Source organism: Melospiza melodia, chromosome 3 (assembly GCF_035770615.1).
Source record: "Melospiza melodia melodia isolate bMelMel2 chromosome 3, bMelMel2.pri, whole genome shotgun sequence".
Lineage (NCBI taxonomy): Eukaryota > Metazoa > Chordata > Aves > Passeriformes > Passerellidae > Melospiza > Melospiza melodia.
Window position 1 is genome coordinate 44,042,346 of NC_086196.1, and position 25,434 is coordinate 44,067,779.

The following is a 25,434-nucleotide window of genomic DNA, read 5'->3' on the forward strand; positions in this document are numbered from 1 at the left end:
TCCCGCCACTCCAGCCCCAGCAGAGGGTGCTGGGGCTCCCCTAAGAGCCACTCCCTGCTTTAATCCATGTCCTTACCTAGTTTTGCCTGCCTATTTCTCTGAGTTGTGAGAAGAACCTGCAACCACAGCAAGGGCATCAGAGGAAGATGTTAAAGATGGAAGCTCGGAAGAAAACATGAGCTTTTAAATGTTAAAACTTGTAGCTGTGGAGAACGTTCATCTTGATGCAGTTTCTGAGGCAGTAAGGGCTGCAGCACATGCAGCACTCCCAGCTCATTAGGAAACGTCAAGTGGTGTAGAGGGAATACCAGCTCAGAGCTCAGTGTGTCAGAAAAAGTAAAAGCTGGCAAAGGAAAAAAGGTTACTCGATGAATCCGGTGAGGGTTGATGGTCATGTAAAGGTCTGCATCAGCATTTATTTGCTGATGTCTGGAACTTGAAAGATTTTGAACCTTCACAAGGTTTACCTGTCAGGGCAGCTGACATGAGCTTTAAAGATTGATGAAATAAATGACACATCTTGCACTGGAGGCTCCTACCTATCAGGCAGTCATTAAGTTGTTATGGATTTCTCCCCTCTTCATCTTAAGGCAGAGGTTTGTTTCTAAACTCTGCTTTCTCAGGGCTCAGACAGATCTGCACCTCTGTGGAAAGGAAGACACAGCTTTTAGATTTTCCCTGGATCTTGTTATCCCCATTTCTTAGAAAATTACCCTGCAAATGCTTCTGCGCTTTTCTTGGCACTTGAGGGAGGAACATTTTAATTGTTAAAAGTTACAATTATAAACCTATTTAAATATGTTTTTGTAACTTCTTCCTATCACAGTAGTTTTGTGTGTTAATCTGGTAATGCGTTGTGGCAGACTCTGTGTTTTTAATGTGTGGCTTATGATGAACTTTATCATATTTATATATGCAGCAAGCAGGAATCCACAGTCACATTCCATACACGGAATGTAATTTCATACACCTTAGGGACTTAAACTTCAGAGACTTTTACATACAAGCCTCTGGCTTGAAGCTGTCTTTCTCTTGGCTGCACATAGCACCCAGTAGAAGTTTGTATCTGGCTCGTCGTTTTTGAGGTGTGGCAGACTTAGAGATGGTAATACAAGTAGAAGTTTTACAAATGATTGTGTTAGAGACGTGTATGAATTCCTGAGTTCCTTTATTATACGTTGTGCGAGCATTCAGTTAGCTGAGGCATACTTCACTTTTGAATCATAAGGAAAATGCCACTACCCAGCTTGCTTGCAAACTTGCTCGTTTGCTTAGAAGCCTCATTGCATCAGCAAAAACAACAGAGCGTGTTCAGAGTGCTCTGTGGAGCACTATGTTTCCTTTTCTGCGTTCAGTAATTTAAATGATTGGAGTGATACTTTTGACAAGGAAGAAATCATTTCATTGTTATGGATCATTTTTCAAGTGAAACAGAGTTTTGGAATAAAGTGATGGTGAGTAAACTATGTGAATCGGGAAAGGGATCTTTATTGTTCTGAGTTTTATTCAGCAGTTTCTGAAAAGTAAGATGGAAGTGATTTTGTTATTCTCTCTGCAGAGTTATATGTCTTTTATTAAGCAGAAAACATAATGTAGCCATTATAGGCAGTAAAAGGCACGTTTGCTGTTGTGTTCTGTTGGGAAGTGGAATGTGATTTCTTTTTTAATATCAAGATACAAATCTGATTTACAGTTAGTTCATATGGTTTTCGGAAGAATCTGAAAGGGAAACACGTCAGCTCATTAAACAGATATATTTTGTCTAAGCAGCTACTTTTAAGATAAGTGTAATCCAGATTTTCAAAATAATTTATGGTATTGCTATCTTGATATTTAAAGAGGTGGATATTTTTCTTTAAAAGAAAAAAGAAAAATAAAATCATAATGTAGTTTTATTTCTGATGGGGGAAATGGGGGAAAAAATTTTTAAAGGTGACTAATTATGACTGTTCTCTTTATGAGAACAGTATTCTGTATGTTCTGTAAGTAGCTGTTTTCTTTTTATTTTTTCTTTTTTTTTTTCCAATCAAAATGCAACTAATAATTCATTCATTGAATTATTGATTTTATCCAAAGAGACACCGTGGGTTTTTTAAGACCTCGTTTTGCCCATGAGAGCAGAAAGGCCAGACAGAATAATGCTGCTTATGTAAAGGCAGGTACTTATATGCATAGCTGCAGGTTAGGACAAGTAAACTTTATTGTGCCTTCTCTTGTTGCTGATGGTAATCAGGACGTTCATATTAGCCTGACGAAAAGGAAAAATCAACTGGAGGCTTGCTAAAGTAACTTAAAGAACACTTTCTTTTCTGAAGGAGAAAGGGAGCCTGATCTATCTGGTAAAGCTTATAATCAGTGTGTCTGGCTTATTGTCTCAGGCATTGCCACAGGCAGCCTTAGATCAGTTTGAGGAAGCCACAGTACAACCCATTTTACTACACTTGCTTACAAAGTGAATTGTACTTTGTTCGTGTGGTACGCTATTCCCACAAAATCTTTCCGTTTCCATATTCTTAAAATGTCAGTAATTTTTTCTTACTCTACTGGTTTATTTGATCTGATGGCACTGTTTCAGCTGTCTTTAGGTCTTTTTTCCATGGGCAGCATGTTGGGAGAGAAAGCATGATTAATATAAAACTTGTTCAAATTTGTGAGGGCTTATTGGTAGTTCCTTGTTTTAAAAAAGGTGACTAAAGTAATTGTTTGGCTGTCCCACTGCTGAAAATATAGGATTACACAAACTGCATATTAGGGATATATTAGTTAAGGTAATCTTTTTCCATATAATTTAGTTAAAGTCTGCAAGCTATAAAGTTCAGCATTTTTTTGTCTTGTATACGTGATTTGTGCTCACATCATTAGCTCACGACAGCAGGTTTGCAAGTAGAAATGATTGTCCTTTGGGCTTGTTGTAAACCAAGAGTTTTATGGGTAAAGACAACCTCTGTGGTTGTCTGAACATATATATTGAACAGGTTCCCATGCATGGAAGTTAACTTTGCAACTTAGTTATATCAACTTCAAGTCCAGTGACCACTTTGGAAATGTCTCCTGCATTACTTAGATGCAAAGTGGATTAAATATCCCTTTAAAAAATAAAACTAGGAGTAAATTTCAATTCATTCTCTTTTTTTGCAGTGACTGGGGGTTTTTACAACCATTTTCCCAGAACTCTAACACTTCTATCATCATCTGATTGTACTCTTCTCAGATGAGCTCTCTCTGCCAAGAGCAGAGCCCTGCACTCAAGACTTTCAAAACACTACATGAAAAAGATGCAATTAAATCTGCTGTCTGTGGGATTTCCCTTTTCTTGAAATCAAACATGGAGCTGTGTTTGTGTGAACATTGTGATTGTAAAGAAGTATTTTAAAAGAAAGGTTCCTGGAAATGTTGGTTGTGATTTCAAAAGAGAACAGCAAATGCTTTTCGTTCCTGTGGAGGAAGCCAGCTGATTGTCATGAAGAAGATATGCTGGTGTTCACACTGGTAGAGAGGTTTGCAGTAACACTGCTGTGCTGAGCTGAGACCTGGAGGGGATTCTCAAGTTGCTCTGCAGAATATCTCGGTACTGGAACCTGGTGAACTGGTTCCCCATGTGTCTTGACTGTGGGGTTATCCAGCCAGCTTGGTGAGAGTGAGTCAGGATGTCTGGTCCTTACTGGATCATTGGTCTGAACCACATTCCCTGACAAAGATACAAAGAAAACACTTTGAGGCATGCTGGACATTTCAAAGGCAACAGTGGACCCGTTCTCCTGATCCACAGGCATTTTACTCCCACTGTTGAGTTTCAGTAGCAAAATACATAGTAACAAAATGTGGCTTATGATGTCATGATAGAAATGATAACAGTGGTAGAAAAGCATTCAGCCATAAAGTAATTTTCATTGAAAACTGGGAATGGTAGGAACATCATTAGCGCAAAATGGCTGTTTGATGCAAGGACATCAAATCCTGTGGAAGATTGGGGTTTTTTTCTTTGTTTCATGGTAGATGCTGAATTTCTGCCTCTATTTTTATCCATGCGTTGGATATGGACTGTGATTCTCATCAAGGGATGATGAATGTGGAAGTTCTCTTGATTTCCTTCATGGCTACTGGTGTCCTGAGGTCAGGAGTCACTCCTGTGGGCTCAGAAGTGCCCTGTCATCCTTATCATTGTCTCATTTCATTTGGGGTGCAGTAGTCACAGACAAAATCTCTTGCTCATGGGGATTTTCTTCATGTAAATTCAGAACTGCTCTGTTTTGCCAGTTGGCTTCAATGTAGGATTTGATACAGGTTGAGATTTGCACAGAACAGGAGGAGTGTTAATTGCCAGGTCATGGGTTCTATTATGGAGTCTGTCTAACCATAATACAAACAGAATGTGCTGGTGTTTGCTCTTGGCAAGTGCAGTGTTCCTCTGCTAAGACTTTTGGGGTGTAGTTCAGAAACTTGGCTCTGCAGAACTGTAAGTTAACTGTGTGTGTTGCCAGCTTCACCACACAATGGGAAGAGTGATCATGCTTTCCTTTAATTAAAGTGCTTGAAGCAAAAAGATAAGCTAAACAGTTCTTTAGAAATAACATAAATAGAAGCACCAGTAGGTTTTAAACATGAACACTGAAGAAATCATGGTTTAAAATGAAAGCAACCCTTAGCTGGGGCACAGCAAGGGAGTGCACTGCTTCTCCTTATTCCAAGTTCTGGGCACGTTGATTGTATCAGCTTCCCTTACCAAGCAGAAGTCCCCATGCTTTTTGAGAGACCTGTTCTCATCTGGATATATTCCACCAACATCTGAAACGCTTTATGCACCACTGACCAGGTGGAAAGTTCAAATTCACATGCATAAAGAAACTGCAGATCCATTTGCATGATAAGCCACAATCATACTGGTTTTGTGTAGTTAATTAGTAGATAACAATATATTTTTCCATAGTAATTGCATATAGACTTTTTCCCCTCCTAATCATCTCTCCCATTTCACTATCTCAGTTTATATTTTGTGTCTCTTTCGCCCCATCTGTCAGTCTGTAAGTGCTGTATCTACTGCACACCTACATTTATTTTGTATCGAGACATCCAAATTCTAAAAATCTAAACCAACTGTTGACAGGTAATCTGCTCATCTGGAAGCCAATAATTTTTTAGCATCAGGTTGAAGACTATATTCTTCCCCAGAGAAAAGATATATATATATATATTGATGTGTTTATTCTTTGCAATAATAATATTTGTCCATGTGAGAAAGTGTGAAGTTTTTTTCTCCTGCCACACCATATGGCTTATGACTATTTACAATCCAAACAGTAACAGCTGCTGCTGTATAAGAGAATCCATTCCTCTGAGCTGGAGATGCGCTGAGTAGGGAATGACAAAGTATGTGTCCACAGATGTATTTCAAATATCCTCATTTACCACTCAACATCCTGTCTATCTTTCTCCTCTTAGAAACCATTGGAGCTTTTTTCTTGTATTCATAGCTGATGGGCAGAGCTTTGACAACTTTGTTTAGGGGTTTGGGAGCAGATAGGGAAGCTATGTTCTATAATGACTGTCCAAATGAGAAAAGGAAAGGACATTCTGGTCGGGTGCTCAGCAAAATGAAAAGATGAATCATGCTCTGAACACCTTTCAAAGAAAAACTGATTGTCTCATTAAATAGTTGACTCTCCCAATCAATAAATTAGAAGTTTCTAGTTGGAAGAATAAACCAGGTAGTCTCCAGAACTTAAAATGTGTCACTTCATGCCCTTCATTGATGCCGGCTTAAAGCTTGGAACTCCATATTACAAAGATGTATTTTGCATTCCTCAGCTAGTATGAGTAATTCTGAATTCCTATCATTTAACTGTTTGAACCTCTTTTTCTTTCCTGCATTTTTCTGCTGGCCATTTTGGTAATTCCTGAATTTTTCTATCAGGCATTGTAAGAAAATAATTTCTCTTGTCAGTCCTTCCTGTCAACAGCAGGAGGACACTTTCCAGCTATTACACAAGTGATCTGCCTGCCTGGCCTTTACCTATAGTGCTGTCATTGAAAATGGCATTTAAACCACATCCACGCCTGTCAGCAGGTTCTCCCATATTTGCACCAAGTTGTTCGTGTACCTGCTCTTTCCCAATAGGTTGGACTATTGGCACATTGTATTTATTATGACTTATCTCACAGAAGCATATTCCAGGGAGGATGAAATGTTCAGCAGGGTATTCCCTGGACATATTCTTCCTGTCATACAATAATCTAGCAATGCTCATTAGCAAAGAAGAATTGCAGGTTTCTTGCAGTGATTGCTTTATCTGCTGTGAAGGTTTGCTGGTAAATAAAACCCAGTGGATTTTGTCCAGCTTCAGAGTACATTGAAATGAGCCATGAATAGAAGTAAGCACACCTTCTAGCAACATTTTCTGTTCCACTGAACCCTTCTGATTGAAAAGTCTTTAAATTAAACCAGGTTAATTCCCTCACAGCATATAATGATACATAACGTTTGCATTGCAGGTTTCTTAATGTATCTGCAGTAGTCCTGTGCCACTGGGATTTTTTCATGTCAAGGCTACAGCTACCATAGAAACGAAAGAACTAGAAGGAACTTTCTGAGCTTTACTGGTAGTTAGGCTGGCAGCCCCAAACCTCACTACTTCAGCAGTCCTTTAATTTAGATGCCCTTGTGGTCATCTTACAGAGACATGTTTTTAACTTTAATAGTTTTCTTCCTTGTGCTTGGTATGAGCAAGTCTCTAGCTCAGACTCCACTTACCAAGGTCAACAGCCTCTGCTCCTCTCCTCGTGTACCATAGATGCTCTGCTGCCATGATGGCACTTCCTGCTTACAATTCCTCTGTCATGGCTGTGCAGTGACCAGAAAGGTTTTGAAGTAGAGACCCCACAGGCATGAATAAACCCTTGTGACCGCTGATAATGACCTTATATGCTGAAATCCCATGTGCCATTTCAGCATATAAGTAAAGTGGAAGTCCAGGTGGATACAGATTAAATCCCTTTATTGCCCAAGCAATGCTGTTTATAGTTAAGGCAAAATCTTTATTAATCTAAGCACTGTAATATGGCACCATGTAGTTGTGACTCCATAATTCATGTGCTGAGTCAGCTCATTCCCATGTGAAGAAAGTTACTCGAGAACATGCTCCTTGGTGTGAATTTCATCTTGCTTGTCACAGATAAAATTCAATTACCAGAAATATTTGTATCAAAAGTCATAAGTGCAAGCTTAATCTACATCAGTGTTACAGCAAAGAAGTTCTAACCTATTCCTACAAAAAAAAAAATGCGGTAGTTGCCATTTTCTCCCCCATTTCTGCTTCACTAGAAGAGAAAATTTACTTCAGCTTCCTTGGTTCAGTGCAGCTGTGCCCAGATTAAATTTGGAACTGCATGGAGAGAAATTAATATAAAACAACTGACAACAAAAATGGCAGATGGGAAGAATTTCTCTTTATAAACTACAGCTATGGTTTGTCATGGCCTTTGCTTGCCAAAGCTGTTCTGTGAGCAGTAACAATAGGTTGCATAAACAAATTCAAGGGATTGGTGGAATTTGATTTCATGCTTTGTTCTGGCTAGCTGTCTGCTGTGTTAAGTAGAGAATCCATTTCAATACTCACTATGCAAAATTCTAGAAACAGCTGTGAGTATTTACTTCTAAGGTGCTGCCTAGGGATAGCCGAGTTTCTTGGCAACAGTGTTAGAACACTCTGTCTAGAAATCACCTAGAGTTTGAATTTTTTTTTGCTGACTTCTGACAGGATTTGATACCTTCAATACCAGATATTAAAGCCTCTGCTCTTCCTCATATCCTGCTCTTAGTTAATACAACACTGAAATGAGAATTTGCTGTTGAAAGCTGTCTCTGCTTCCTAGCAAGGAACCCATGAGTGGAGACTGAATTTACACTCATACCTTTCTTCTGCCCCTTCACTTTGAAAGCAGTGCAGAAATAAATTGCAGAGGATCTTCACTACTAGCTTTACAAGCCTGTGAAATTTGCCACTCCTGCACACAGTCAGCCTTGGATATAAAATTGCTTAGCTTTGGGACTTCATAGGTGTTGTCTGCATTTTGGCTTCTGACCAGCAAGCCAGAATCTCAGAGAGTAATCTCTCAAATGCCATACACTTGCTTAGCACAGCAAGTTAGAGCAAGAAGCTGTATTTGGACAGCATCCCAGTGAGACACCATGGAAAGTATGGAACCAGTTAATGTCAGAAACCTGTACCTTGTTGTGAATGCTAGTGCTGCTGAAGCACACCTCTCAGAAACCTGCTCCTGGAAGTTAGACTCGTTGATTTGCCCAGAGACCTCTGCCAGGGCCCAAGTGAGAGATCTGAATGCACTTATGCAATAACCCTGTGAAAGCACACCCAGTAGCATCAGGCAAGCACCTCCAACAGTGATTGCTTGTATGGTTTTTCCTGCCATGCCAGAAAACCTTGAGGAAAATGGATTAGTTAAAAGGGCATTTGGGGAGGCCTTCTCTCTGCATCCTACTCGAAAGCAAAGAAAGTCCTGCTCCTTCCATCTCATATGTGTAAGGGATCTTCTTTCCTGTGCTTCCCAGGTTGATGATATAAGGTCTCATTTTGTTGGAAAATACAAGGTAGGGATAGTAAGACAATGTGACAGCAGAATCTTACAAGAGAAGAATTGAAGTGCAAATGCTGTGTCTTTCTCCTTTTCCCTGCAGAAATGTCCCATCTTAGCTCTGCCAAAGAGCAGGAATTCTAGCAGCAGGGGCTGAGACTCTGGGATCCTCAGGGAGCCTCAGGCCTGACTGAACCATGGGAGAAGACTTTTGGGCCATTTCCCCTAGCGTGGCTGTCACTCCATTTCTCAGTACCACTAAATAGTCAATCAGTGGCCCAAGTGAGGGCCTGACAGGCTGAGAGCTGTGCACAGGCAGATGGGCTGGGAAGACTTCAAGCATCTGCATGATCTGTTTTAATGCAGGCCATTTTAGATTTAAAATGCACTTGAACAATCATCCTAGAATAATTCCTGCAGCATGAATTGCACTTTATAGTGCCATTGATCTCATTATTTCTTCTATTTCATTCCTTTTACTGTGAATTTTATCTGAAAAAAAAATACTGTTCCCCATTTTGTGCTGTCACTAGATAAACTTACTTTCTCCAATACCTGTACTAAACCAGTGGTGCAGATCCTATGTTAAAAACCTGCAGCTGTTAGAAGAATTTTGAATGTACATCTTAAAAATCCATCTTTTGCCTCTTGATTTAATAGTCTTCTAAGCCATTACTTCAAAAAGGGATGTTGCCTATTTTTTGTTTCTCAGGTTCAGTAGCTAGTGATAAATGAATCTCAAGAGAGAAAAAAGCTGAAGATGATGAATAGAAGAAGAATGTTCATTATTAGCTCAGGCAGAAAATGAATCCCTTTTCAGAAATTGAGGAAGTTGATAATAGTGGATTTTTTTTATATATATAGATGATTACCCTCATGACAAATCTATCACTTTGCCTTCTCAAACAAGTATGATATGTTTTGTCTTTTTTTTCTTCTTGACAAGGGGATTCATGACATAATGTCACCCTGTTGGAAAATGTGTATGTTTCTCGTAATTACTAGAAATGATGATGTTCTTAATTTCCATATTATGCAGGGTGGTTGTGATTAAAAAGTTAGACATTGACATGCAAGAAAGTGCTGGGATAAGTCAGTTAATTTCTCCTAGCTGTAAAGGCATTCTCTGTGAGGAGATACGCTACTACTCATGCGTGTGATTTTTTTTTTAACTGTTTAACAGCAATTCCTGTACAAAGCAGAGCTGTGATCCCTCAGAGATGCTGAATTTTTTGCTGTCTTCGGTGGATGTACCCCATCCCACTGTCTTACCTATTTCCAGGTCTCTGTGTATTATTTTCAGAGACACAGAGGTGAAACTCCATCTAAGCACCTCCCCCCACAGTGATGTGCTGCAGTGGAAACTCAGGCAGAGAACAGGGTTCCAAACTGTCCTTCCTACCTGTAAATCAAAACAGGATCCCTGCCTTCTTAGACATACCCTACCCTTGGACTTCATTTAGCATTTCTCTCCAAATTGCTCTGTTAAAAAGTCAAAGCCAATGGTGGCAGATCCACTCTCTCACCATGTGTACTGGTCCCTCCTTGCACTTAAAGAGTGAAGTCACAGCTTGTGTTAAATCTTGCCCAGCCCTTTATAACTCCTCAGCCACATTTGACATGTCACATCTGGTCACCCTTAGGCGTGGTCGGCATCTTTATTCAAGAAGTGTGATGGAATGCTTACCTAAAATGTTTGCCAAACTAAAAAAAAAACGAAGCAAAGCCAAGATTTAAGGCTCCCTTGGGAAATGGAAAGAGAGGGTGGCAGTAGGGCTGCCTCTGAAAACTGCTGGGAGAGGAGTATTCAGTAAAGGAGGAGGAATCAGAAGAAGAGATGATCCTCTCACCACTGTCAGAACAAGGCAAGGTTTGTGTTAACGCTGCAACACAGACAAATCCTGAGAGCTCTCTGAACTTAGGAGAGGTTTTTTTTCTATTTTTTTCTTTAAAGGATTACTTCTCTACTCATGGTAGAGAAGTAAACCTTTAATGCAGTGAGAAATTATAGTATTGCAACACATTTTCATTCTCCAAGTAAGAGGAAGAGCCTAATTCCTGAGAAGCATTATAAATTCACAAACTAAAAGTAATTAAATAAAAAATTAATCACATCATCTCCTTGTGTTTTCTGCCCCTTTCCCTTCCATTTTGTACCTTGTTTTGCCAGTTTTCTCATTTAAAATTGCTAATCCTTAAAAAATTATTCCTATGGAAAACAGAAATGTATGCAGTAAGTGGTGTTCCTGGTAAATTGAAATATTTTGTAAACATATGATATGTTTATTGAAAAAAATTGCAGTTGACTCAACTTTACTTTTGAAAATAGCTCCTTTAAATCAATGCAGAATGGAGATAAATGCCCCTTGGTAGTCTCTTCCCCTGGACTATGGTTCAGGAGTCTGGGTCCTGTGGACTCGGAACATATGATGAAAATGATTATGTAGACTAGACCACAGTATAATCTAGCTTGAGCAATGGCACTGCTTTTTGTAGCACATGGCCCAAAATGTTCCAAAATTTCCAGGGGGAAAGGAAGAGCAAAGAAACGTTGTGTTAGTGCCTAGATGAAATTCCAGTAAGCCACGGTGTTATAATTGAATGATTGATAAAGGAATAACACACTATAAAATGATGAGGAAAAGATGAATACTGTTCAAAAAGATTACTATGCTAATAAAGGGCATGTTTTGCTCTGAACTAATTATAAAATCCACCTCCTGCAAATGACTGAATAGGCTCAAGTTGCTTCTTCCTATAATTTCTTTGCCATTGGTTATCTTTTAGCAGGAAAGTTCATTATGTGCAGTGTAGTAGGATAATGAAAAGCAAGAGAAGAAATTATCATCAGTTCAAGAGGATTTCAGTGGTTTTAATCTTGACAGGCTTTCTGGCAGTTTCGTTTACCTTTCAAACGTGCAGAAAATGTATTGAGATCTTGGACACAATTTACAAAAATTTCAAGCAGATGTTTTTAGCCTGAGCAAGCACCATCAAGAGAAGGGAAGCCCTGCACATATGCTCTGGAAGCTGATGTGTGATGATCCCTGCCTCTGCTCCAGGGTGCATGCTGGATCACTCTGGCTTATTGAAAGGCTTTTTCAGGTACAAGTGACAAAAAAGAAAATCCATTCTGATATGGTTCCTATGAAACTGTGAAGAATAAGGAGCTATAAGAGTGGAGTTGGTGGAAACACAGGACAGGTGAGCCAGAGAAAGTCCAAGACCCTCCATCCAGTCCTTTGCTAGGAAGGTAGCAGGATGCAGGTTGGTGCTGCATAAACAGGATAGATGTGTGGCAACTCTCTCAAAAGGTTTCTTTGTCTCCTGCAACACCTCCATTTGCAAAGTCACCTTGCTTTCACACAGCTTTTGTCTGATCTCACCTCTCTCATCTAGCATCAGAGGCCTTTTGGTCCTACCAAAGGCTGCCTAAAAGAAGCCCTTCTTTATCTTTCTAAAGCATCTGTTCACCATCTAATTTCAAAGCATAGCTGAAAATCTTTTTTGTTTGTTTGCTTTCTTTCCCCATGCTAGTGCTTTTGAATTTCTTAATCACTTTGTTGTTGTTGTTTAATTTGTAAATTTTTAGATGTGGTCCCTTTTCTTCTTTTGAGAGCAAAAAGATTGCCTCAGGTGCTGCCTTACTCATGGCAACATATATCAGAAACTTATTAGTTAATAATACTTTACAAAAACCTACACAACATCCTCATTCTATTTAAATCAGTGTAATGATTTGGACCTGTTTTGTTTCACCTAACAAAAAGGTACAAGGAAGAAACCAGTTCTTTGGGAAGATGAAATAGTTAACCCTGATGATTTTTCACACACATCAGTCATGGTCAATTTTTTTAAGATTTTTTTTTTCCCCGAGTGCTATAACTCCCCTTTCTGACAGTGAGATGCTTGTGATGACTCTGTAATTCGTGGCATACCGAGAATGTATCTGCTCCTCTCCTTAGTGCATGGAAGAATAAATTTGGTTTTCATTTCCCATCCCTTACCTCCCCCTCCACCTCATTTTTTTCTTCATCCATGTTTACACCAACAGTGACAAAATAAGGAGAGTTACCTCCTACCATTTACTTCAAGGCCTAAGAAATTAGGGTACATAACCAGTTGGGTTATGCATTTCGATTTATGGGGATGTTTTTATTCTCTCAGTTTATAGACTGAAGTCAGGCAATGCCTTCCTCTTACAACCAAGGGTCTTAGAGACGAAAGAGGAAGGGCAACAAAGCTGGTGAAGGGGCTGGTGCTCAAATCTTAGCAGCTGAGGGAGCTGGGGTTGTTTAGCTTGGAGAAAAAGGAGGTTCAGGGAGGATTTTATCATTCTCTACAACTACCTGAAGGGGAGGTGTAGCCAGGTGGGATTAGTCTCTTCTTTCAGGTGACAAGTGGCAGGACAAGAGGGAATGGCCTAAAGGTACACTAGGGGGGATATAGATTGGGTATTAGGAAAAAAATATTAATGGAAAGGGTTGTAAAGCATTGGAACAGACTGTGCAGGGAAGTGGTTGAGCCACCATCCCTGAAAGTGTTCAAAGAATGTATGAACATGGTTTAATGATGGACACAGTTTTAGACTGATAGTTGGACTCAATGATCTTAAAGTTCTTTCCATCCTTAAAGATTCTATGATTCTCTAATTCTCAGAACTTTTTCTTTCCCTTCTCCCCCCACCTTTTTCTCTTGAAATCACCGGTCCAGACATTCTCATCTCAGCCAAACACATCTTTTAAATGGCATGCATACATATCTGATTTTTGAAATTCATTTTTAAAGTAAAAGGATTTCCAAGTAAAATTCACAGTACTTAGTGTGGGTGGGAAAAGCCTTTAGGAGAGATGTCCAAACACACCACTCTGAGCTTATGTCAGACACTGCTTCCCCTGAGCACCTTCTGAGCAACGTTACTTGAGCCTGTTTTCACCAGTGCAGCTTTCCTAAACATTCTGCCATGTGGTTGGCCTGCATGTTGCACCACTAAGTATGTTTGAAATCTGAGACTTAGACAAGACAAATTATATTTTCACCAGAAAACTGAAAATTTCATCTTACTCCTCTGTAAAAAATATTTTTGTACCAAATATTTTCTTCTCCTACCAAGTATTTGGGGATAAAATCTCCTTTTAAAAAATGGTAAAAATTATGAAAATAGCATTTAAGTTTTCATAGTTCTCCAAAATGTTTGAGCTATGGGAAATTCATCCTCCAAGAACAAGAAGTACAGATGATGTGAGTGTAGCAGTAAAAGTAATTGAAGTTGTAAAGGTATGAAGATCAAGAAACGCCACTAGAAGTATTTGTGCAATGTGATGATCGCTATTCTTCCCTCTGTAACAGATGCCAGTGGCTGAAAATCAGGGTTTGGATTTATACATACACTCAGTTACTGTAAAATTTGTCCTACTGAATCGAACAATCCTGAGAATTCGGTTGAAAGGTTCGGAAAAAATATGTGAATTTTTGAGTTACGTTTGTACCAAATAAGAATTCCGCTTCTATTGTCAGTGCAGTAGTTTAGAGGAGAGGAAATCTCATCTAAAAGCAGGTACAACAAGTATGATTTGCCTGAGTTTCTTCTTTGAACTTAGAGGAAAATGGTCTCCACCTAGGTGAGCAAGAGCCAGCTGCCTTCATGCTTATACACATGCATGTCTGGTCCTGTAGAGTGGGCAGAAACTGAGCTGATGCACTGAGCAAGTGTAATTTAAATAACAGGTTTAATTACACTCCTTGAACTGGAGTGTCAAGTTTGTGACAAACGTGTAGTAATTTCCACTGCACCATATAGATTTAGCAAATGTTGATCAACAGGTACTGCTTATTTTGTCTTTTTGAAGTTTTGATTTAAAATAACTGAGATCAAACCAGTTCCAAGAACAAGGTATGCCTGCACTGGATTCTTAAAGTTTATTCATTTTACCAATTCATTGTTTTTCGTGGTGCATATTCTTAGTAGCAACAGAAGTCTCAAAGCAACTCCTATGAAAAGATAATATGGTTTTCAAAGGCAATAGTGTTGAGTGCTGGGAAAAAAAAATAAAAAGTTAGTAGCTTTTGTACAGACTTAAAATTTTTGTGTGGTGACAATTGATTTCCTGGATATTGGTGGTTGTCAATAATCACATCCTAGTCAGGGAGTATGTCATCAAAAAGTTCTAAAAGCTAAGAGCTGTACATTTTCATTAATCAGTCAGAGCTATATTGCCACAGCATTTAACAAATCTGCCCTTAAAACTCCCTTTTTTTTAGATTATGAAGGAAGCCTCTTATATTAAAATTATTTTGCCTCTGGTTAACAGAGAATAATGTTGTTAATGCAAAAAAAAAAAAAAAAAAAAAGAAAATGGACCACGAGCAGTTTATTTTTAGAAGCCATTTTCTAAACATTTCATTTGTTTTATGTCCATTACCTACACTAAAAATGAAGGTGAACTGGGAATTATATTTTAGAAATAAACATTTTTTCCTCATTAAAATATACTTTATGCATTTTTAGGCTCTCTGGAGAATTAAGGCAAATGGCTGTCCTCAGGAGGACTTTCATTTGCTAAAAGTGTGGATTTTTCATTTTGGTTTTCTTACAGAATATGGTAGTTTAAAAGAAGTTATTCAAGCAATATGGGCTGTTGAATTCCTCTGCCTTTGTTTTTCCCAGTATCTTTTGCTTTTCCAAAAGAATGTTCAAAAAACCCACTTTTGTGTATTTAAATATTTATTTGGTACTGTTAAATCAGTGTTAAAAATAAATAAATTACTCCAGAAGCTATTTTGAAATTCAAAACCTGTCAATTTCATTTTGTCCTTTGTAATTGAGACACACTTTTTCTGCTCCCTTGATTTTTCTTCCCTCTTCCTCTCCCCTAAATCTCTGGACCATTTCAAAGAAATATGTTGATGACTGCAGGATTTTTGCCTTGTTTCTATACTTCAATATTTGAATTAAAAAAATAAGTTGTATCTAATCGGTTTAGTTTTGATGCCTCTGATGCCAAAACCCAAGGGACACAACAATGGATACCACCTTGGTCTCTTCAAGATGAGAAGCCAGTTTTGTATGGTCTTATATCTGGCGCTATGGTTTTCCATAATGCTGAATTAATATTAAAAGATGTCCTTTAAAATCCCTTGTGGTTTTAGATTAGTCAGTTTTCAGAAAAAAATTCACTAACAAAAAAAAATTTACTTTGTGTTAATTCTCTGCTCTTTTCCTTTGGCAAATTTTAGTGAACCTTGTCAATTTCAACCATACTTGAAAAATAATACTTGAAAAAAATACTTGAAAAATTTTGGTTTTAGTTTTCCAGCCATGTTTGTGAAGACCTATGAAATAATTGAATAGAAAACATATGCTCTGTTTACACATGAGCAGATTCTTGCTTTTCTACTTGCAGCATGAGGATAAGCAATTCCATTAATCAGATTTGAATCCAGGACCTGATGGCAAGACAGACAGTGAGATCTTGACGAGCCCTACTGATTGTGAGCCAATGCAGTTAATCACAGTGAAAGGGCTGTGGTTCCTCACATTCTGCAGGCCCCCAGCCTGGTTCTCTTATTTTTATACCTTTCCATCTGAAAATTCCTGTATTCAGATAATTTCTTTGTGTCCAAAACTGACAAGATTGTGCACTATCTTTCAGTGCTTTGGTTCCAACCATCCCCTACCCCACCCTCTAGAAGGGACCCTACCAAGAAGATTTATGTCACTTCTGCCTCAGGGTATCCTGTGTGCATGTGAGACTTGAGCTTTTCCCCGCACATAAAATGTCATGAACTTGTCCCAAGACTTGACTTGACAATTGCTACTCCACAGTGTGACATGGCATCATGACTCCATGCTCCTTTTGGGATTACTTCAGAAAGAGAAGCCGCAGTGCACGCCACTGCACCGCAGCGAGAGTGGAATTATGGATGATCCCCCCAGGCTTTCTGCTTCTCTTAAAGCATTAATCAAAAAGCAGCCTTGGAACCAGAAGACTTAGGGGATGATGCTTTGGAGGTGTTCATGACTTTCTGTTGCAAAGTGGAAGAAAGATCTTCAAGAGTCACAGCAGGACTATCTGTGCTTGTTTTGCACTTGCATATTATTGTCTCCTCAAGGGATGATAATAGCAATAACTCTGTCATAATACCAGTGGCCTTTTTCTGTCACTGATATAAATCTTTTAGGTGCTATTGTTCATTCAGAAGCAATCCAAAGAAAGGCTAGCTGATTAAGAAAGACCCAGTTGTCCGGTGGTATAAATACTGGCTTATGGCTTTGCCCTTAGTGACCTGAGAAGAACCATCAGTTGAATTTTTATTATCAGTACTTCCCCAATAAAGCTATTTTTCCTCAGACCTCACATATTAAATTGATTATGCACTATGTCATTTTAGAAGTATGCAGTTGCTGTTGATTTATATGGTCAGACTGGCTGCCAACTCAGCAATTTCCATCCTAAAATAACAGATCCAAAAAAACCCCAAGTCCCACAGTCAGCTGCTTTATGTTGTAATGAGTCAGCTGCAGATCTGTGCAACCACTAATTTCAGCCCATTTGTCCAAAGGGACAAGCAAAAACATGCAATTTTCTAGCAATTATAATCAGTGAAGAACTCTACATGGAAATGGTCAGCAGAAATATCAAGAAAAGAATTTAGACCAGGAAACATCTTCTGCTGTTTTCCACATGTGCTTTCTCTATATCCATATACATATATTTCCAGTAAATAATTAGATGACAATCACAGACCTGGCTGGCTAGTTTTAGGAAAAGACAAAGACCATAAAAAACTTAAACAACAAAAGAAACCTATAAGAAACTAAATCTATAAGAAAACCCAAACCTGATGAAATCAGTGAAGTTGCTGAAGGTTTGCAACTGTGTAGTTAAGTGAATGGATGCTGGCAAGGCAGTGCAAGCTTTAGTAGTGTCTCTTGACACCATAACAAAATGAATGAAAAATTTTCTACATGCAGTTGTTTCAGATGTAAATCAGTGAGGCCTTTGTGTAATGTGTGATTCTCTGCCACTGAAAGGCACGTAGGCTAACAGGGAGCAGTAGTAAGTGTGGCAAATGTACAGTGTTTCTAAAAGCAAGGAGAAAGAGGTAGCCCACAAAGCTAAATGAGGCTGCTACACTCTTCATCTATATAATATGCATCTTGGTATAAATTAGGAAGAAGAGAAGAAATCAGTCTATTCTTACTTCTAGTAGTTCAAGATACAGAGCTTGCTGATCTCTTCCAGATATTATTGTAGAGCTACCATATGTTGATCTCCTAAATCCCACTCCACTGTAGTGATACAGTCCTTTCTTTGTGACTGAAACATGGAAAGCTGTAAATTCAGAGAAAGAAATGGCATCCTCAGAGTTTTCTGGTGGCAGCAGGAAATGAAAAAAAATCCAACTTACGGTGTAGTACAGCATCTATACTAATGGGATAATAGAACCCATTTCCATTATCTTCCCTTTTGGCACAATGAAGGGCACCAGGCACTGAGGTATTCTTTTTTGTTGTGAAAGAGCCAATGACATCTGACAATCACTGCGGACACCAGCTTTTATCATTCCAATTACTTATGACCATAATCATGTGTGACTGTGTCATTTTAAGGTGATCTATAGAGCTTTATACTTAACTTGTGTATTGTTTCTGTTAATGATGCATAGTTAAGCCTAGAGCAGTAATGTAATGAGATGAATCAAATAAAGTTCATTTGTAGGGCCTGTGAAAAAAAATCTTTAACAGACCTTGCATTTAATGAGAATATGGTATTGATTAAATTAGATCCACAATGGCATAAACAATAACACTGAGTTTTCAAAGTGTGCTGATTGAGCTTCTACTTCAGATTTAGGCTCTGGGGTTAGAAATGGGGTGAATGCATATCCATAAATAGTCTTTGCTTGGCATCAGTACTAATTAGTGTAATTATATGCCAATGTCATTTGCTTAATTTATGAGTTGGCAGCATGGCTAAAAGTAGGAGTTTTTTCTTGCCTTTTCTGTTTAGAATTTGGTTATTAGGATGAGGTCGTTAGTTTACAATTAAGTCACTTTATTTCCTCTAGCTTTAATATTAATGGAACACTTCATCACTGGAGCCCATATCTTGCCTTTCTGGTAAATAGAGGGAGGAACTCCTATGGGGTTTAGCTTCCTACTCCATCATTAAAGCTGCAGGAGGAATTTCTTATATGTGTTATATGAGACAATGAGGCAATTTCTTATTAAGTCATTTTTGCACACACATTCCCATTTTCATGCCTCCAGAGGGCTCTTTGGATCTTACCCCTAACCCTCTGCTGGCACAATCCACCAGTTCAGATGGAAGAAGCTTTTGCTTTGCAAAGGAGACAAGAGTGAAACTGGCTATAGTGACAGAGTTTTGCCAACCCAAACCAGCCCTAAACATTCAGTTCTAGGGTATGTGTCTGGCAGCAGTTGACATCAATCCCTTTGATAAAAGCTTTTTCTCCTTGATGTGGAAAGGAGATAAGGGAGGAGACCTGTTCTTTGGATCACCCTAGACTATGAGCGTGCCACACAAATTACTCCTATTGTTAGGAGTGTGATGCTTAAAAATAAACAAACAAAGAGATCACAAAAAGCTTGGAGAGATTCCTTTTCTTTCTGTCCCTCCATGCCGTTCCCTCTAGTGGTGGATCAGAGGAAGAGCTGCTGCCTTCCCACAGAAGGCAGAGCAAGAGCACAGCAAGCTCCTTGCCATGGAACTGGGCAGCAAACGTTTGAGTCATTTTTCAGGACACAATTTTAGAAGCACAATTGTTCCTGTCATTTTAAATACTGTATTTCCCAGACAAGTATTCATATCTTTTCATAGGTTTTCTCTCCCCAAAATTAAATAACCTACAGGCCCGTGCTGCTATAGTAGAAAACTGTATTTTAATCCCAGTTCACTAGTGTGTCTTTAATTTTTCTAAGTGATTCTAGATGTTTTAAAAGAATCCTAAATCTAATGCTCTAAGGAGTGCATGCAATGGCTTTTTACCAGCATAGTTCTGTTTTGTGTACAGTTTATATTTCCCTGCATATAAGCTCTGTGCCTGAACCTTCTGAACCAGCTATCCTGAGTTCATTAAAAAAGCTCCTCTGTGCAGTTCCTGATAGAAACTCTGGGCAGTTACAGTGGTGACCATGTGAGGATGTGTCAGAGCGGGACCCTTGCCAAGGCTGGCCTCCTTCCACCCTCTCTGTTTGCTCCTCAGCCTCTGGAGGAAGGTGCACACTGGAGAGCTCTGCCCCTTGACAGCAGGATTAGCTGTTTTTGTAATTTGCAGGGGTGGGTGGGAGTGCAGAAAGGCTGAAGTTGAGCAGCTGGCAGGGCTCTGAAAGCAGTTAAGGGGAGAGCTGGGGATATTGCCTGAGAGTGGAAGTCCTGTGCTGGCATTCCTTTATCCATCCTACATTCCAGCCTTCTGCATTCATCTCAGATGTCTTCCAGAAACCTTCCCAGGAGAAACAGCTGCCTCACGCTTAAAAGAGGAAATACTCAAAAGCTCCTGAGGTATTAAATCTTGGAGGATTGATGCAATTTCTCCTTTTTGACAACACAGTTTTTAACTCATCTCTTGCTACAATCAGAGGCTGAAAGGCTAACATAAAATATTGTGTTTATTTGAATAAAAGGTGATACCTTCTGCAAGTTCTCAATGGTCATGAAAGCTCTTTGATATTAAATCATAAAGCTTAACAAGATTTGAAAAACCATATTGAGAAAAGGATCGCTGTGATGTGATATTGGCATGTGTGTTCAAATTTTCAAGGTCTCTAAGTACTTTAAGCTTGATCATCTAAAAGTGGCACTTTGATGGGTTTGTTGAAGTATCCACTAGTAGTTAGGAGATTGATAGACTATTTAGCAAATATACAATTTTTTGGCCATTTGATATCTTAAAAATATCTTTAAAATAAGAAATGTGGGAAAAAATTGTATGCCTTTGTGTCCTACAATGGCTGAAGTTTTACTCCAATGCCATTGGAAGGTAGAGACAAATATTGATCTGATATAGGACTGACTCTTAGGGATTGCTCACAGACAGAGGTAGGAGCCTGACAAGAGTCTGGCAGAGAGGCTGAAGCCTGAATATCTATGCACATGGATACATTCATACTTGTTGTAAACAGACAACTTCTGAGTTGGACTTGCAGCAGATTAATGTTAATTGCAAGTAAAATTTTGGGTAGATACTCTGAGTCATAGACATATGGTCCCGTTCTCCTAAGAGTGTGGGTCACTCAGACTTGTGAAGCTGTAAACCCAGAGCAGCTTCCTAGAGGCAGTGGCTTTAGCATAAAATTTGCCAGGGTGTGAAGGGGAACCTTCAGGGAACCACCCACCTGAAGAAGGGTGGTTAAGATATGGAAAGGAATTTAATAGCTGTGGTAAACTCTGTAATATTGCTAGAGGAGGTAGAGATGACATTGATATTCTTCAGAAAAATAAACAGCAATTGTTCCTAAAGATAAAAGACTTAAAGATAGAAAACTTTTGTAACTAAATATATATGAAGGTTTTTTCCTTCTATATATTTCTTCCAACTTGCTTGCTTCACACATTTGACAGCATTTTGAGGATGGCTGTGTTTGCTGCAGCCCCTAGCATATTACTTAATCAGTTTTCAGTGTTGTGCCCAGGTCACTGCTGTTAAGTGTTTGCTGCAGTACCAGCTGTGTGCCTGGCATTGCCTGAGAACATGAGGATGACAGCTTGGAAAACTGCAAAGGCAGCTGCACAATCAGTGTGTTTTTAAGGCAGCGTGTCGGAAATGGATCTGCCATGTTCTGGTAAAGCAGAGCTTTCAGGGAAATTTGGACAGAAGAGGTGATATAGGACAAAAGACAAAACTGGAGGAAACTCCAAAAATCTGGTAGGCAGGAGGTCTGGGAGGAAAAGGGAAGGTGTGGAGGGAAGCAAGAAGTTAAGGTAAATTGAAGATGTTTATATAATGTATATATAAACAAGATAAATTAAAAGGACCCAGGATTATACTGAGTTTGAAGGAGGCTGTTGTGTTTTGATTCTGAAGGAAAGCTAATGGTGAAGCAAAAAATGGAGGGGTGGGAAAAGGAAAGAAAAGAGGTGATTAAATATTCAGTCAAGAAACACGTTTAATTGGCAGCACTTTGATTTGTGTGATTTTTGTGCACACATGAAGAATGGAGGCTGCAGTAATCAAAATGGAAATATGTGTTAGAGATTAAGTAAAGGATTGCAGTCTAAGGATGGGAATAAAAAGGTGAATTTTGAAGATGCTGAAGAGATTAGTGTCAAGACTTGGAGATGGTTTGGATGTAGCAAAGGGGAAAAAATCAAACACAACTCCCAAAAGTGGGCTGGAGTAATCAAAAGAGAAGTGGTACTGTCCACAGAACTAGGAAAGTATTGTTAGGAGAGGTATATTTATTTTGGTCATAACCCATCAAAAATGACAAAGAATTATAGACTTTCTTGGATAGCTTATTCATACTTAAACAATGATTTTTTTTTCATGGAATTAACAGCATAAACTCCCAGCAACTGAAACAGTTGCCAGCTTATTTAAAACAACCTTACATAGATTTGTAAAAGGCCTCACATTTCATAGCTCTGTTGAAATGGTTGATAGTTTGGGGATTTTATAGGTTTTTCAGATATAAGTGGCGTAGGAGGAAAGGGAAAATGTAATTGAAAGATTGGAAGTTGGTAGGACAATTTAAGGCAAAATGTTAGAACCTTAACTAGGTAGGCTGCATGTGCAATGTGCTTGAGCAGGGATATTAGACCAGATGGCCCCGCTATTGTCTCTTCCAACCTTACCTATTCTCTGGTTCAGTGATTAGTTACAAATTGGTACTGATTTTTTTTTGTGCATTCCAGATGGGATTTGGCCTTCCTTGTTTCATTTCTACTTACAGTGACAACCTTTCTATATTCATTCCAAGTGGCCCGACCCTGCTTCTATATCCTGTGTACTTCCTCCTTATGCTTAAGTAATACCAGGAGTTCTTTATTCATCCAAATATCATGGCTAGTATTGCTCTTGATGCCTTCCTGGACCACAGTTTAAAAAAAAAGCTGTTACTCAGACACTGTTAATACAGCTTATTCCAAAGATTTTTACAGTAACACAAAAATTATCAGTTTTAGTCTATATAGCTGACAGTCACGGTTCTTTCTTTCGGGATTGACAGCAAGGTTTGTTTTCTGCCAGCTGTCAGGTCTAGGGAATCTATGGGAAATCACCTCCTAATGAACCAGTGCGGACTACCCGAGTGGAAGAGTCTGACAGCTGTTTGACAGACATGCATCAATAAAGTGGCACCACCCTGACTCAGCTGATAGACAGCGTTGAAACAATCAGTTTCATATTATCATGGCGTTCACACTACTAAAAAATTAGTGGATTGTGCATTTCTTTCCCTCTTCCTTTGCTGTTGTCATCCCCAAGTGGGATGGTGCTGCTGATGCCAACCTGGCTATTCCTTCTGAGGAGGTAAGAGCAGCCCCCGCTCCTGAGGAAGGTGTGAGGGCAGCCAGACTTTGCTTCCATTCCTTCTGTCCGGCCTCATGCAGAGTAAAGTTCTGCAGGGACACACCTGGGATGCCAGCATGTCATTTTAGAAGCAGAGAAGTTGGTACAGCAAAGATATTCCTGGGCCAGTGGGATACTCACAGTCACCAGTCTACTGTGTGATAGTACAGATGGAAATTCTTGAGGAGCCTGGTCCCTTTTATCAACATACAGATGAATGTCCTCCCTCTTTTTCTTGGTGCTAAAGAGAGTCTGTAGTGTGACTGTGTTTAAAATGTTAAAATGTATTTATAAACCTAATGCTTCCTCCAGCTGGGAGCTGGAGCAATTCCTTTTATTCAAGGACAGTAGTGGCTAGTCTGCGATAAGAGAAAATTATTCATGTGAAATGTCTGGAATACAGATTGCATCCTTTATTTCTAAACTATTAGAGGAAGGACATGCACATGAGAGGTGGAAGGAAATAAAAATTAAAAGTTTTAGGAAAGTCAGTCCACCTCCTGCCCCTCCCCAAAGCAAATATTTCCTTGCACAGCATCAAGACCACTTCAGTCATTTATCAGCACTCCTGGCTAACCGGAGAGGTCCTGGTAAACAGGAGATCAGCACATGTCATGCTGTCTACAAGAAAGGTTGGAGGAAGAATTTGGACAACTACAGGCCTGTCAGTCTGATCTGGGTGCCAAGGAAGGTCATGGAGCAGATTATCCTGAGTGCCATCATATGGCACATACAGGACAACTGGGGGATCAGGCTCAGCCAGCTTGCATGTGTGCAAGGCAGGTCCTGGTTGGCCAACTCTGTCTCCTTCCATGATAGGATACGTGTCATGGATTAGAGAAGGGCTGTGACTGTTGTCTACCTGGATAAATCTATGATTCTGTGATCAGGAGTTTTGTTTTCCTTGGCATTACTGTATGCTATCATCAACTTACAGTATTCATTATTATTATTGAAGAAAACTGAGCTGGAAACTCCCCATTTTTAAACAAAGCATTGCTTGCTAATCAGGGTATTATATTTCATTTAAGGAAATCACAGTGCAATTTCCTACTAGGCAATCTATTGTATTGGGGCAGAGAGGAAGCTTTAACTGCTGCTGCTACCGCTGTTTTAAAGTGCTGGTCTGCATTTTCTATAGGTAAAGTTTGGATTGCCTGTTTCATATGTATGTAATTATTAGAGAGAAGGTACTTCAGAATGTTCTGATTAATTTCTTCATGAACCAGACTGTGCTGTTCCACCCCTTCTGGGACACTGTACAGGATTTGTGGCAGTCAGAAGTGCAGAAAGCAAACAAAAGTGGCAGCTGTGGAGAAGCACCAGCTTCAAAGGTCTGCCCTTACCCCTTCAGCTGCAGGTTGAAAGTTATTCAGACCATGACAGCTGAACATTTATTTCTTTTGTAGCAATTACTCCCAACATAAGTTTCCTCCAGGACATAATTGGGTCACTTGCAGTGGGTTTTGCTACCTGTCTGCTATGAAGTCTTGCATGAAATGTAGAAATGAGTCAAGAACATTAAAATCTTGTAGGGAACTGTTTTCAGGCTTAGACCAGGGTTTGTGTGTGCATGTTCACAGAGACCAGGCATAAGGCATGTAGTCCTGTGTACATAGGCTGCCTGCTGGCAGATGGATGGTCTGTGCATACTAAAAAGTTTGACTTACTTCCACTTGGACAGCGACAAGAATAAAGGAACATGCTAGGGTAGCCAGAAAAATTGAAACTAGATTACCCTATACTTGCTACTAAGAAATGCAAAGAGCATCTCCATTCATATAATATTTTTCCACTCAAACATTTGACTAAGGAGGCATGAGGCAGTGCAGCTTTACTCTTGTTAGAAATAAAGCAGTCCTCATCTCCTGACTCAAAAACAGTGTTCTGTGGCCTCTGCTTGGCTGAAGCAGTAGCTCCTGTCTTGTATCCTTCCAGTTTCAGTACTGCTTACCTATATATAGCTTTGCTTATAACAGTCATCTAATCCTTTACGAAAAAAAAGGCTGATATTTTTTAAGGAAAATAATCACCTAAAGACATTCTATTTCAAAGCTCAAAACATCAAACTCATTGATTTCTTGTCTTGCTGCATTTTCAGTTGACTTGTCAGCTATTAGCTGATTGGCTAACCAAACATTGTTTTGGTGGAATAGCAGAGCTTAGTATGTACTTGCAGTGTCCAGGACCAGAGTTCAAGGATGCAGTCATGTCTTAACCACTGCCTCTATATGCATGGTACTGATCTCTCCCTTTTGCTGTCACACTGCAGCCTGAGCTCTGCTTTGGTTGCCTCCACTATTCATGGTT

General features: G+C 39.3%; 1 protein-coding gene across 3 annotated transcripts in view; it reads left to right on the plus strand.

The window, feature by feature from the left end:
- The window catches only part of LOC134415750 (SAM and SH3 domain-containing protein 1-like), a 525,301-nt gene that overhangs the window by 338,227 nt on the left and 161,640 nt on the right, over nucleotides 1–25,434 (plus strand). Inside the window, exon 1 of one of the 3 annotated variants that reach the window (XM_063151549.1) lies at nucleotides 1,335–1,454. The exons of the other annotated variants lie outside the window; for them this stretch is intronic. Within the exon in view, the coding sequence (XP_063007619.1) occupies nucleotides 1,410–1,454 (45 nt within the window). The 5' untranslated portion in view covers nucleotides 1,335–1,409. Of the gene's footprint in view, nucleotides 1–1,334; nucleotides 1,455–25,434 lie in introns of those variants that run through there. 3 annotated transcript variants of the gene reach the window in all.